This window comes from Nycticebus coucang, chromosome 5, assembly GCF_027406575.1.
Source record: "Nycticebus coucang isolate mNycCou1 chromosome 5, mNycCou1.pri, whole genome shotgun sequence".
Taxonomy (NCBI): Eukaryota; Metazoa; Chordata; class Mammalia; order Primates; family Lorisidae; genus Nycticebus; species Nycticebus coucang.
This window is the reverse complement of record NC_069784.1, coordinates 54,749,097-54,761,246: the sequence shown is the minus strand read 5'-3', so window position 1 is coordinate 54,761,246 and position 12,150 is coordinate 54,749,097. Positions and strand designations below refer to the sequence as shown.

The window sequence follows — 12,150 nt, the reverse complement described above, 5'->3', positions numbered from 1 at the left end:
GAAATCATAACCTTGGCTTAGTGCCTGTAGTTCAGTGGGTGCTGGCCATATACGTCAAGGCTGACGGCTTCAAACCCAGCCTGGGGCCTGCTAAAATAATAATAACCACAACAAAAAATAGCCAGTCTTTGTGGCAGGTTCCTGTAGTCCCAGTTACTTGGGAGGGTGAGGCAAGAGAATTGTGTAAGCCCAAGAGTTTAAGGTTGCTATGAGCTGCAATGCAGAGGGGGACATACTAGGATTCTGTCTCCAAAAAAAAAAAAAAAAAAAAAAGAAACTATAACCTCAAGGGAAGGAAAACTCAGACCACCTCAGCAGGGAACCTAATGTGTCAATTGTACAAATTTATAAATCAAGTAAATCCTGAAAATCAAGTGAATACTAAATAAGGAATATACAAACAGAATTGATTCACTCAATTCACACAATGGGTATTTGTCCAAATTCTTGCTCACCTGTTGACATTATCCAGTGTAAATTTAGAAAGATCAGGTGGTGTCATGAAATTAATAAAAAAATTTATCTTCCTTTCTCATTCCCAGGATTTTAAGGGACTCAAATGTACAAAGGGTGCTAAAAAAGTATGTGCATGTTAAGAAATGAAAAGATTATTATTAAATTGGTAATACTCAAGTCACATTTAACTTCTGCAATTACAAGAGATACAAGAGACAACATAGAAGGTAACACACAGTGGGCGGCGCCTGTGGCTCAAGGAGTAGGGTGCCAGTCCCATATGCTGGAGGTGGCGGGTTCAAACCCAGCCCCGGCCAAAAACAAAAAAAACAAAACAAACAAAAAAACTGTCTCAGAAGGTAACACACAGGCTCAGTGCCCACAGCACAGTGGTTAAGGCGCCAGCTACATACACCAAAGCTGGAGGGTTCGAACCCAGCCCAGGCCAGCTAAAACCATGACAACTGCAACAAAAATACTTGGGCATTGTGGCAGGCACCTGTAGTCCCAGTTACTTGGGAGGCTGAGGCGAGAAAATCGCTTAAGCCCAAGATTTTGAGGTTCCTGTGAGCTGTGATGCCATGGTACTCTACCAAGGGTGACATAATGAGACTGTCTCAAAAAAAAAAAAAGATAACACACGTTATCAGTACATGTTGAGCATTATAATTTTAACAGCTTTTTCCTTTCTTAAAATGTGAATACATTTTTTTGGCACCATCTGTATTTACTGTCACATTACATGAAAATATTAATTCTTCCGACACTTAAAACAGGTGCTTGTATAGGCAGAGTAACAAGAGGACACTATGGAGCTCAAAACAGATATGGAGATCAAAACAGATCTATAATATGCGCAGTCCACCCAGTTAGTTGGGATCTTCTGTATTTTGAGATATACAAAAATTAAGAAATATAAAATCTGCATACATGTAAACAAATGAAGCCCTTCCAGCTACACCAATAAGCTGAGCAAGTTGAAACTTCCACAGGTGAATCAGAAAGGATGCTTTCAACTATTGTTTCTTGGAAGTGAAATAATGAACCACAACATAGTCTGTCTCAAAACTTTTGTAGTGACCTTATATAATGTTTCACTCTTTGATGACAAAAGACCCAGCCCTAGAGAAGAACAATAAAAATGTTATCTCCCTTAAAAAAAAAAAAAAAAGTATCTCCCAAAGGACATCAATGAAACTTATCCTCTTTATATATACAAATACATACATATATACACACACACACACACATATATATATATATATATTTTTTTTTTGTAGAGACAAGAGTTTCACTTTATGGCCCTCGGTAGAGTGCCATGGCATCACACAGCTCACAGCAACCTCCAACTCCTGGGCTTAAGTGATTCTCTTGCCTCAGCCTCCTGAGTAGCTGGGACTACAGGCGCCCGCCACAACACCCAGCTATTTTTTGGTTGCAGTTCGGCCGGGGCTGGGATTGAACCCGCCACCCTTGGTATATGGGGCTGGTGCCTTACGGATTGAGCCATAGGCATCACCTATATATTTTTTGTAGACACAAGAGTCTCATTCTTTTGCCCTTGGTAGAGTGCTGTGGCTTCACACAGCTCACAGCAACCTCCAACTCCTGGGCTTAGACGATTCTCCTGCCTCAGCCTCCCAAGTAGCTGGGACTACAGGTTTTTTTGTGTTTTTTTTTTTTTTTTAAGAGATGAGGTCTTGGCTGGGCCCAGTGGCTGGTACCTGTAATCCTACCACTCTGACAGGCTGTGGTAGAAGGACTGGATTGTTTGAGCTCAGGAGTTTGAGATCAGCCTGAGCAAGAGTAAGACCCCACCTCTAAAAATATATATATATATATATGTAAAAAGAAAAATTAGCCAGACGTTGTGGTGGGTGTCTATACTCATTAGCTATTTGGGAGGCTGAGGCAGGATCATTTGAACCCAGGAGTTTAAAGTTGCTGTGAGATAGGCTGACGGCATGGCACGCTAGGCTGGGTAACAGAGTGAAACACTATCTCAAAAAAAAAAAAAAAAAAAAAAAAAAAAGATGAGCTGTTGCCCAGGCTGGTCTCAAAATCCTGGGCTCAAGTGATCCTCTTGCCTCAGCTTCCCAAATAACTGGGACAACAGGCATGTGCCATTACACCTGATTTCAACTTACATTCTTTGAGACTAAAGCACCAAAAACACTAGTTTTGCAACTGGAGTTTTAAGAGTGTAAGTAAGGTAGAGGAGGAAACTGATACAGCTAAGGAAGAATGGGGACACTCACATGGCCGGCAAATGGGATACAGTTCAGACTGTGTGACATAGGAAGCATAGCCATCATCAAAAAAAATGAGAAACCTGAAAAGAAGAATAATGGTAGGAAGATCGGGAGGTTATGACACTTAACAACATGACCTACAGTAATTATTTTACCATAGTTTCACCCCAGTTTACTACTTTCCTCCTGTTTCCTTTTTTTCCTCTCACCTTAAAGAGTTAGAAATTCTCTCTTAATCTAACCAACATCCCTACTTTTTCAAAAACCATTTATTCTGCTGCTGCTAACCATTTGGTCTCCACCTCATTTCTGACTTCTATGCGAATCCCTCATTCTCCCAACCGTTAATTGATCTTGATTACTCTCCTCCTAGTTTTCCTGTATGTTTTCTCCTTGTGAAAAGGGATTTTTAAAATGAGGGAGTGAGGGAGAAAGAAATCACCCATATGACTCCTGTGGCAAAGAAAGAGAAACTGTTTGTGGCCATCAGGGACTAAGAATACAAAAGCCAATTGTGAAGTCTGGACTTTGGCAAAAACAGGGCAGGTGTTGTGCTCCCAGTCTCTACTCCCTTTATCGTCCTATGTTCAGGTACCTGAGCTTGTTTTTGACATTCGGTGTCTCAGCTACAATGCCAGCATAGAGCCAGACCTGATTCCCATCTTTGTATTTGGCCACCACTCGACTACCCACATAGAGCTTGTCAGCAGGAGGGTGGTAATCATAGGCAATATGGTTCCCCGACAGTAGACTCTTTCCTTTGTTGTCAAATTTCACCTTGTACTTCTTCCCTGGCCCTGTGTAAAAGAGAAAGATATGCAAAATTTAAAAAGACTATCAGTTTCTGTGTAAATCCTGGCTGCTTAATAAGAGAAAAAAAGGAAGGATGCGGGTAAAAGGAATAATCAGTGATGGAGACATGCAGGCTGCCTTTCCTTAGTGCTTCCTCTGGGTTGGACCTACCAACTGTCTGAATGGCAATAAGGGTGCCCTTGTGCCATGTCTTAGTTCTCTTCTTGCCCAGAATCCGCATGCTGACTATCAGGTCACCATCTTTGCTTAGTTCTCCAGACATATGACTCAAGGTTCCTAGGAAAGAAAGCAAAATTCTTAAGAATCATGACATAGATTGGGTAGAAAATGGAAAGGTAAAGAAAGAGGGAGGTAGAGTAATCAAGGAATGGGGAAATCTATGAAACTCAGCCACTTTTGCTACTCTCTTGGCCAAAGGCAGAAGCATCAGATACAGATAACTCAATTGTTTATGCTAACAAGAGAACCTTAAATAACTGAAGTCCTCATGTAATTCAGGGACATCTCATGTTAACCAAATGTCTCCAACTCCTTATTAACAATGATAATAACTACCACTTGTTAAATGCTCAGCAGCATTTATAAAACACATGTAGGCTATTAATACTTCCATCCTACAAAGAAAGCTTCCCTCTTAAGAGTTTGAGTTACTCTCTTCTCCTGAAACTCCATGAACGTGGAAATAGCTTAAATGTAAGATAGGAATGTAGTTAGCCTAGAAAATCAACATTAGTATAATTAGGATAATTTCATAACTACTAAGGACAATGAGTTTGGGATATCACAAACAATCAGCAGACATTAAAAACTAAAGCAGAAAATAAAATAACGATAATCTTACATTGACTAAGGACGTAATGGTGGTAATGTTAAAAGAAACAAAGAGGTGGAAAGGATTTTTTGTTTGTTTTTTTTTGTGAGGTGGAAAAGGATTCTGAGATGCTAAAGCAAGCAAGCAATTCATAAAATCTCTGTAAGAATTCACTCCCACCTATACCCAGGTACTTCTTGACTCTAACCTTTATGCAGATCCTGGGAGCTGCTCTTCTTATTCACAGCATCCATGAACTTCTGGACATCTTGAGCTGATTTTCTTAAGGCAGCCATGGCTTCACGGAGCTATAGAAGAGAAGAGGAAACAAGTTCTAAAATAGTAGCATGGGATAGAAATAACTTGAGAATAAGATATAACTTGTCTTTCAAAAAACAAATGGGGCTTGGTGCCCGTAGCACAGTGGCTGTGGCACCAGCCACATACACTAGGCTGGGGGGTTCAAACCTGGCCTGGGTCAACTAAACAACAATGACAACTGCAACAAAAAAACAACTGCAATGACAATCTGCAAACAGATTAGCCGGGCATTGTGGCTAATCTGACCATCATAGCCTGTAGTCCCAGTTACTTAGGAGGCTGAGACAAGAGAATTGCTTAAGTCCAAGAGTTTAAGGTTGCTGTGAGCTGTGACGCCACAGCACTCTTACCAAGGGCGACATAGTGAGACTCTGTCTAAAAAAAAAAAAAAAAAGGAACAAGTTATGTCTGGATTACTTATGGGTAATAATCAAGTAAAATTGCCTTTCCTTACAAAATTGGTTCAAAAATCAATTTTAGGAAGCTTTCTTTGATTAACTTCACCTGACTGGACACTACTCAATTCTACTTTGTCTTTTTTTTTTTTTTGGAGACCGAGTGTCACTCTGTCACCAGGCTTGAGCACCGTGGCATCACCCTAGCTCATAGCAACCTCAAAGTGTCACTCTGTCACCAGGCTTGAGCACCGTGGCATCACCCTAGCTCACAGCAACCTCAAAGTCTTGGGCTCAAGCGATCCTCCTACCTCAGCCTCCCCAGTAGCTGGGACTACAGGCCCACTCACAACACCCAGCTAGTTTTTCTATTTTTAGTAGAGACAAGGTCTTGCTCTTGCTCAGGTTGGCCTCCAATTCTGAGCTCAAGCAATCCTCCTACCTCAGCCTCCCAGACTGATTATAGGATTATAGGTATGAGTCACTGGACCTGGCCACTTTTTTTTTTTTGAGACAGAGTCTCACTATGTTGCCCTTGGCATCACAGCTCACAGCAACCTCAAACTCTTGGGCTCAGGAGATTCTCTTGCCTCAGCCTCCCAAGTAGCTGGGACTATAGGCGCCCACCACAACACTCGGCTATTTTTTGTTGCAGTTGTCATTATTGTTTTTAGCTGGTCCGGTCTGGGTTTGAACCCGCCAGCCTTGGTGTATGTGGCTGGTGCTGTAACCACTGTGCTACAGGCCCCAAGCCCTGGCCTTTGTTTTTTTTTTGAGAGGGTCTTGCTCTGTTGTCCAGGCTGGAGTGCTGCAGAGGCAAAATCATAGCTCACTGTTACTGCCTTAGCTTCTAGAGCAGCCAGGACTACCGTGCATGCTACCACACCTAGTTTTTTTTTTTTCTTTTATAGAGATAGGATGCCCCTGTGTTGCTCAGACTGGTCATGGACTCCTGGCCTCAAGCAATCCTCCTGCCTCCACCTCCCCAAGTGCTGGATTATACAGGTGTGAGCCACCGCACCCAGCCTCTGTTTGCATTCTTCTAACATCTATTAGAGGACTGGAACCTATAGGGCTGATTACAGGGTAAATGATTATATGCTGATGGCTAACCTGACCAATGGTCAGGCCAAAAGCTTCTCCCATTTTCAAATTCTTTTCTCTCACTCTTCTTGTATCTACCCCAACTCACCTTCTGGTCTTTTGGAGTTCTGCTGCCAGCATCACCTACGGATGAGAACTCTAATGAATATAAGACACTTACACACAAGAATTTCTGAGAAATCAAGAACTAAGTTGCTTAAAAGTATTAGCACAGGAGCATTGTTCATAACAGCTGAAAACAATCCAGACATAGATAAGTACACAGATGTAAAAGTAATCAAAAAGGGCTTGGCCCCCTTAGCACAGTGGTTATGGTGCCAGCTTTCACTATGCTTATTTGAATTTTTGTAACAATTTATGAATCATTTATGCAATTTAAAAAAATGACTTTTTTTTTTTTTTTTTTTGGTAGAGTGTTGTGGCGCACAGCAACCTCTAATTCTTGGGCTTAAACAATTCACTTGCCTCAGGACTTTTTTTTTTTTTTTGAGACAGACTCTCAAGCTGTTGCCCTGGGTAGAGTACTGTGGCATCATAGCTCATAGCAACCTCCAACTCTCGAGCTGAAGTGATCCTCTTGTGTCAGTTTTTTCTATTTTTAGTAGAGACAGGGTCTCGCTTTTTGCTCAGGCTGGTCCACCCGCCTCTGCCTCCCAGAGTGCTAGGATTACAGGTATAAGCCACCATGCCGAGCCTTTAAAAATGACTTTTTAGCCGGGCATGGTGGTGCATGCCTGTAGTCTCAGTTACTTGGGAGGCTAAGACAGGAGGATTGCTTGAGTCCAGGAGTTCTGGGCTGTAGTGTGCTATACAGATTGGGTGTCCGCACTAAGTTTGGCATCCATATGGTGACCTCCTGGGAGTGGGGCTCACCAGGTTGCTTAAGGAGGGGTGAACTGGCCCAGGTCAGAAACAGAGCAGGTCAAAGCTCCCCAGCTGATCAGTAGTGGGATTGCGCCTGTGAATAGCCACTGCACTCCAGCCTGGGCAACATAGTGAGACATTGTCTCTTAAAAAAAAAAGAAAAATAAGAAATTAAAAAAAAAAAAGACTTTTTAAAATCAATACGGCCAATGAATTAAATTATTTTTTATTTTTAAGTAGAGGCAGAGTCTTGCTATGTTACCTTGGCTGGAGTGCAGTGGCTACTCACAGGTGTAATCACAGTGCACTACGATCTCAAACTTCTAGGCTCGAGTTATCTTCCTGTCTCAGCCTCTTAAGAAGTTGGTTCTACAGGCATGTGCCACCATGCCTAGGTAGCAATGTTGATTCTTTTTTTTTTTTTGTAGAGACAGAGTCTCACTGTACCGCCCTCGGGTAGAATGCCGTGGCGTCACATGGCTCACAGCAACCTCTAACTCTTGGGCTTATGCGATTCTCTTGCCTCAGCCTCCCGAGCAGCTGAGACTACAGGTGCCGGCCACAACGCCCGGCTATTTTTTTGTTGCAGTTTGGCCGGGGCTGGGTTTGAACCCGCCACCCTCGGCATATGGGGCCGGCGCCCTACTCACTGAGCCACAGGCGCCGCCCGCAATGTTGATTCTTAAATAGCACTGTCTGTCCAATAAAACTGTCCATGATGACACAAATGTCCTAAACCTGCTTTATATAATTTGTTAGTATTTGGCTACGAAAAGCACATGAAATGTGGCTGGTGCAACTAGGGAAATGAATTCCAAATTTCATTTAATTAAAAGTTTTTAAAAGTAAGGTATAATTCACATGCCATAAATCCATCTGTTAAAAATGTAATTTGTTTTTAAGATACTCACACTCTTGTCACCTCGGCTAAAGCAATCCTCTTGCCTCAGTCTCCCTAGTAGCTGGGACTACAAACACCCACCACAATGCTCGGCTAATTTTTTTGTTTTTAGTAGAGACAGGATTTTGTTCTTGCTCAGGCTGGCTTGTCCTGAACTTCAGTGCTTAAGTGATCTTCCTGCCTTGGCCTCCCAGACTGCTAGGATTATAGGTGTGAGCTACCTCGTCTGGTACAAAAAATGTGTAATTCAATTGTTTTTAGTATATTCACAAGTTATGAAACTGTCATCACTATCTAATTCCAGAACATTTTCATCATTCAAAAAACACCTTATATCCATTAGCAGTCACTCCCATTCCTCCCTTTAACTCAATCCTGGCAATGACTAATCTCCCTTCTGTCTCTATGGATTTGCCTATTTTGGATACTTCATATAAATGATACTGGCTCAGTATCAAATCCAGCAGGGACCTGCCAAACAACAATGACAACCACCACCAAAAAATAGCCGTTAAGTTGTGGTGGGTGCCTGTAGTCCCCGCTACTGGGAGTCTGAGGCAAGAGAATCGCTTAAGCCCAAGAGTCTGAGGTTGCTGTGAGCTGTGATGCCATGGCACTCTACCCAGGGCAACAGCTTGAGACTCTATCTCAAAAAATAAAAAAATAAATACATAAAAATAAATGATAGCACAGAGTAAGTGGTTCCTCATACAAGGTTCATCTATGTTGTACCTGCATCAGTATTTCATTCCTTTCTATGGCTGAAAAATATCCTATTGTATGAATATACCATATTTGCTTTATCCATTCATCATGTGATGAACATTTGGGTTGTTTGTGCTTTTGTTGATTATGAATAACACTGATGTGAACATATTTTCTCATTTCTCTTGGTATACAATTAGGAGTAGAATTGCTGGGACATATGATAAATCTATGTTTAACCTTTTGAGGAACTGAAATACTGTTTTCCAAAAGTGGTTATACCATTTTATATTCCTATAAGCAATTTAAGAGGGTTTCAATTTCTCCATATCCTTCCCCCCAACAGTTGTTATTGTCTGACCTTTTTTTTTTTTTAATTTTTATTTTGAGACAGAGTCTTACTATGTCACCCATGGTAGAGTGCCGTGGTGTCACAGCTCACAATAACCTCAAACTCTGGGTCTCAAGAGATTCTCTTACCCAGCCTCCCGAGTAGCTAGGACTAAAAGCACCTGCCACAACGCCCAGCTATTTTTGAGGGGCTCGGGGGTGGGGGAGTCTCACTCTGGCTCAGGCTGGTCTTGAACCTGTGAGCTGGGTAAATCTACCCTCCGTCAGCCTCCCACAGTGCTGGGATTACAGGTGTGAGCTGCAACTGCACCCGGCCCAGTCCTTTTTTTGTTTTAAGACATGGATCTTGCTATGTCGTCCAGACTGGCCTTTGCTCAAGTCATCCTGAGTAGCTGGGACTTCAGATGTGTGCCACTGTGCCTGGCCCCAACCACTTTAAGTGTACAGTTCAGTGGTGTTAAGTATATTCATACTATTGTCCAACCATAACCATCAACCATTTCCAGAACTCTTTTTTTTTTTTTTGGCCGGGGCTGGGTTTGAACCCGCCACCTCCGGCATATGGGACCGGCGCCCTACCCCTTGAGCCACAGGCGCCGCCCTCCAGAACTCTTTTAATCTGCCATTTCCTTTTGAAACAGTGTCTCATTATGTTGTCCTTGTTAGAGTGCAATGGCATCACAGCTCACAGCAACCTCAAACTCTTGGGCTTAAGTGATTGTCTTGCTTCAGCCTCCCAAGTAGCTGGGACCACAGGCACCTGCCGCAACAGCTGGTTATTGTTGTTATTGTTTGGTAAGACAGGCCCGTGTCTGAACCCGCCAACCTCGGTGTATATGGCCAGCGCCCTAACTGCTGAGCTATGAGCACTGAGCCTGTGTTTTTTTTTGATACAGAGTCTCACTTTGTTGCCCTTGGTAGAGAGCTGCGGCATCAAAGCTCACAGCAATCTCCAACTCTTGGGCTTAAGCGATTCTCTAGCCTTAACCTCCGAAGTAGCTGGGACTATAGGCACTCACCACAATGCTGGGCTATTTTTTTATTGCAATTGTCATTATTGTTTAGCTGCCCTGGGCCAAGTTCGAACCTACCAGCTTTGGTGCATGTGGCCAGCGCTGTAACCACTGTGCTATGGGCGGCAACCTCCAACTCTTGGGCTTAGGCAATTCTGTTATCTCAACCTCCCAAATAGCTGGGACTACAGGCACTCACCACAATGCCCAGTTATTTTTCGAGATGAGGTCTCACTCTGGCTCAGGCTGGTCTCGAACCTGTGAGCTCAGGCGATCCACCTGCCTTGGTCTCCCAAGAGCTGGGAGTACAGGCGTGAGTCACTGTGCCAGGCCCTACAAAAACTTATTTTTTGTAAGTAAAAAAACAAACAAATAAGAAAAAAAACCTTGCCATTATTACAGATGACCATCTACACAGAAAACAAATAAATCCACATATAAAAATTTAACAAAGGTTGTCAGATAAAAAAATCAACATGGCAAAGTCAACTAAATATCTATATACTAGCAACAATATTTTTTAAAATATTTTTTTCTTGGCTTGGCACCTGTAGCTCAAGTGGCTAGGGTGCCAGCCACATATACCTGAGTTGGTGGGTTTGAATACGGCCTGGGGCCTGCTAAACAATGACAAGAAATGGCCGGACATTGTGGCGGGCGCCTGTGGTCCCACCTACTTGGGAGGCGGAGGCAGGAGAATTACTTGAACCCAGGATGTGAGCTGTGATGTCATAGCACTCTACCCTGGGCAACAGCTTGAGGCTCTGTCTCAATAAATAAATAAATAAATAAAATAAAATATGTGAAAATAAAATATTTTTTTCTTTTGGTGACTACTGAAAATGGTAGTTAGGGCTCAATGCCCATAGTACGTGGTTACAGCGCCAGCCACATACACCAAGGCTGGCGGGTTCAAACCTGGCCTGGGACAGCTAAACAATGACAACCGTAACAAAAAATAGCTGGGCAATGTGGCGGGCACCTGTAGTCCCAGCTACTTGGGAGGCTGAGACAAGAGAATCACTTAAGACCTAGAGTTTCAGGTTGCTGTGACCTGGGACACCACACCACTCTACTAAGGACAACATAGTGAGATTGTCTTAAAAAAAAAAAAAAAGAAAAAGAAAATGGTAGTTAGGACTAAACCTAATAATGTACAAGCTTTCTGTGGAGAAAATTAATCAACTTTACTGAAAAAATGTTATGGATCTAAAAGTTTTTAGGTGGTGCTCAGTGAATAGGGCGTCAGCCACATATACTGAAGTGGGCGGATTCGAACCCAGCCTGGGCCAGCTAAAAACAATGACAACTGCAACAACAACAACAACAACAAATAGCCGGGCATTGTGGCAGGCGCCTATAGCCCCAGCTACTTCGGAGGCTGAGGCAAGAGAATTGCTTAAGCCCAAGAGTTTGAGGTTGCTGTGAGCTGTGATGCCACAGCACTCGACTGAGGGCGATAGCTTGAGATTCTGCTTCAAAAAAGTTTTTAGTGTGTAGAAAAATTAAATATTGTGAACTATTCCTACATTGAAAAGACCCAAGAGAGTCATAAAAAAGTCAAAGCAAAAAAAAAAAAAAAAAAAAAAAAAGTCAAAGCCAGAGAAGACATGAGAACTAAATGTAACTCTCAATGCATTCCCCAGACCTCTATAAAACTCACTAAACCACACAAAAAAGCCAATACTTTTTTGGAGGAAATGAAAAAATAAAAAGGTAAAATAAAAACACCAACTAGACACATCAGCAGCTGCATGCTGCAGGGAAGTCCAGGAAAATTACTTTGTTTTTTTGAGACAGAGCTTCAAGCTGTCACCCTGGGTAGAGAGTTGTGGCATCACAGCTCACAGCAACCTCCAACTCCTGGGCTCAAGCGATTCTCCTGCCTCTGCCTCCCAAGCAGCTGGGACTACAGGTGCCCACAACAATGCCAGGCTATTCAGGAAAATTACTTTTAAGAAAATAAAATAGGTCAGGTACAGTGGCTCACTACTGTAAACCTAGTACTTTGGGAAGCCAAGGTGAGTAGATTGCTTGAGCTTTGGGTTCAAGATCAGCCTTGAAGGAAGTGAGACCCATCTCTACTAAAAACAGAAAAATTAGCCAGATACCAGGCTCTTGCAGGCCCTCCTCCTGAGGCAGGAGAATTGCCTGAGCCTAGGAG

General features: G+C 42.6%; 2 protein-coding genes across 18 annotated transcripts in view; one reads left to right on the top strand and one right to left on the bottom strand.

Moving 5' to 3' along the window:
• Window positions 1-12,150, top strand: part of SEMA6C (semaphorin 6C) — a 314,549-nt gene that overhangs the window by 229,922 nt on the left and 72,477 nt on the right. The gene's annotated exons all lie outside the window — the stretch shown is intronic.
• SETDB1 (SET domain bifurcated histone lysine methyltransferase 1) overlaps window positions 1-12,150 on the bottom strand; it is a 52,515-nt gene that overhangs the window by 18,348 nt on the left and 22,017 nt on the right. For 8 of the 9 annotated variants that reach the window (XM_053590689.1, XM_053590684.1, XM_053590691.1 and 5 more), the window contains 5 exons: window positions 6,241-6,275; window positions 4,541-4,640; window positions 3,672-3,797; window positions 3,304-3,505; window positions 2,715-2,788 (listed from right to left, as the gene is read on the bottom strand). In XM_053590689.1, coding sequence (XP_053446664.1) covers window positions 2,715-2,788; window positions 3,304-3,505; window positions 3,672-3,797; window positions 4,541-4,640; window positions 6,241-6,275 — 537 coding nt within the window. The remainder of the gene's footprint in view (window positions 1-2,714; window positions 2,789-3,303; window positions 3,506-3,671; window positions 3,798-4,540; window positions 4,641-6,240; window positions 6,276-12,150) is intronic. The other variant, XM_053590690.1, reaches the window with a different exon arrangement.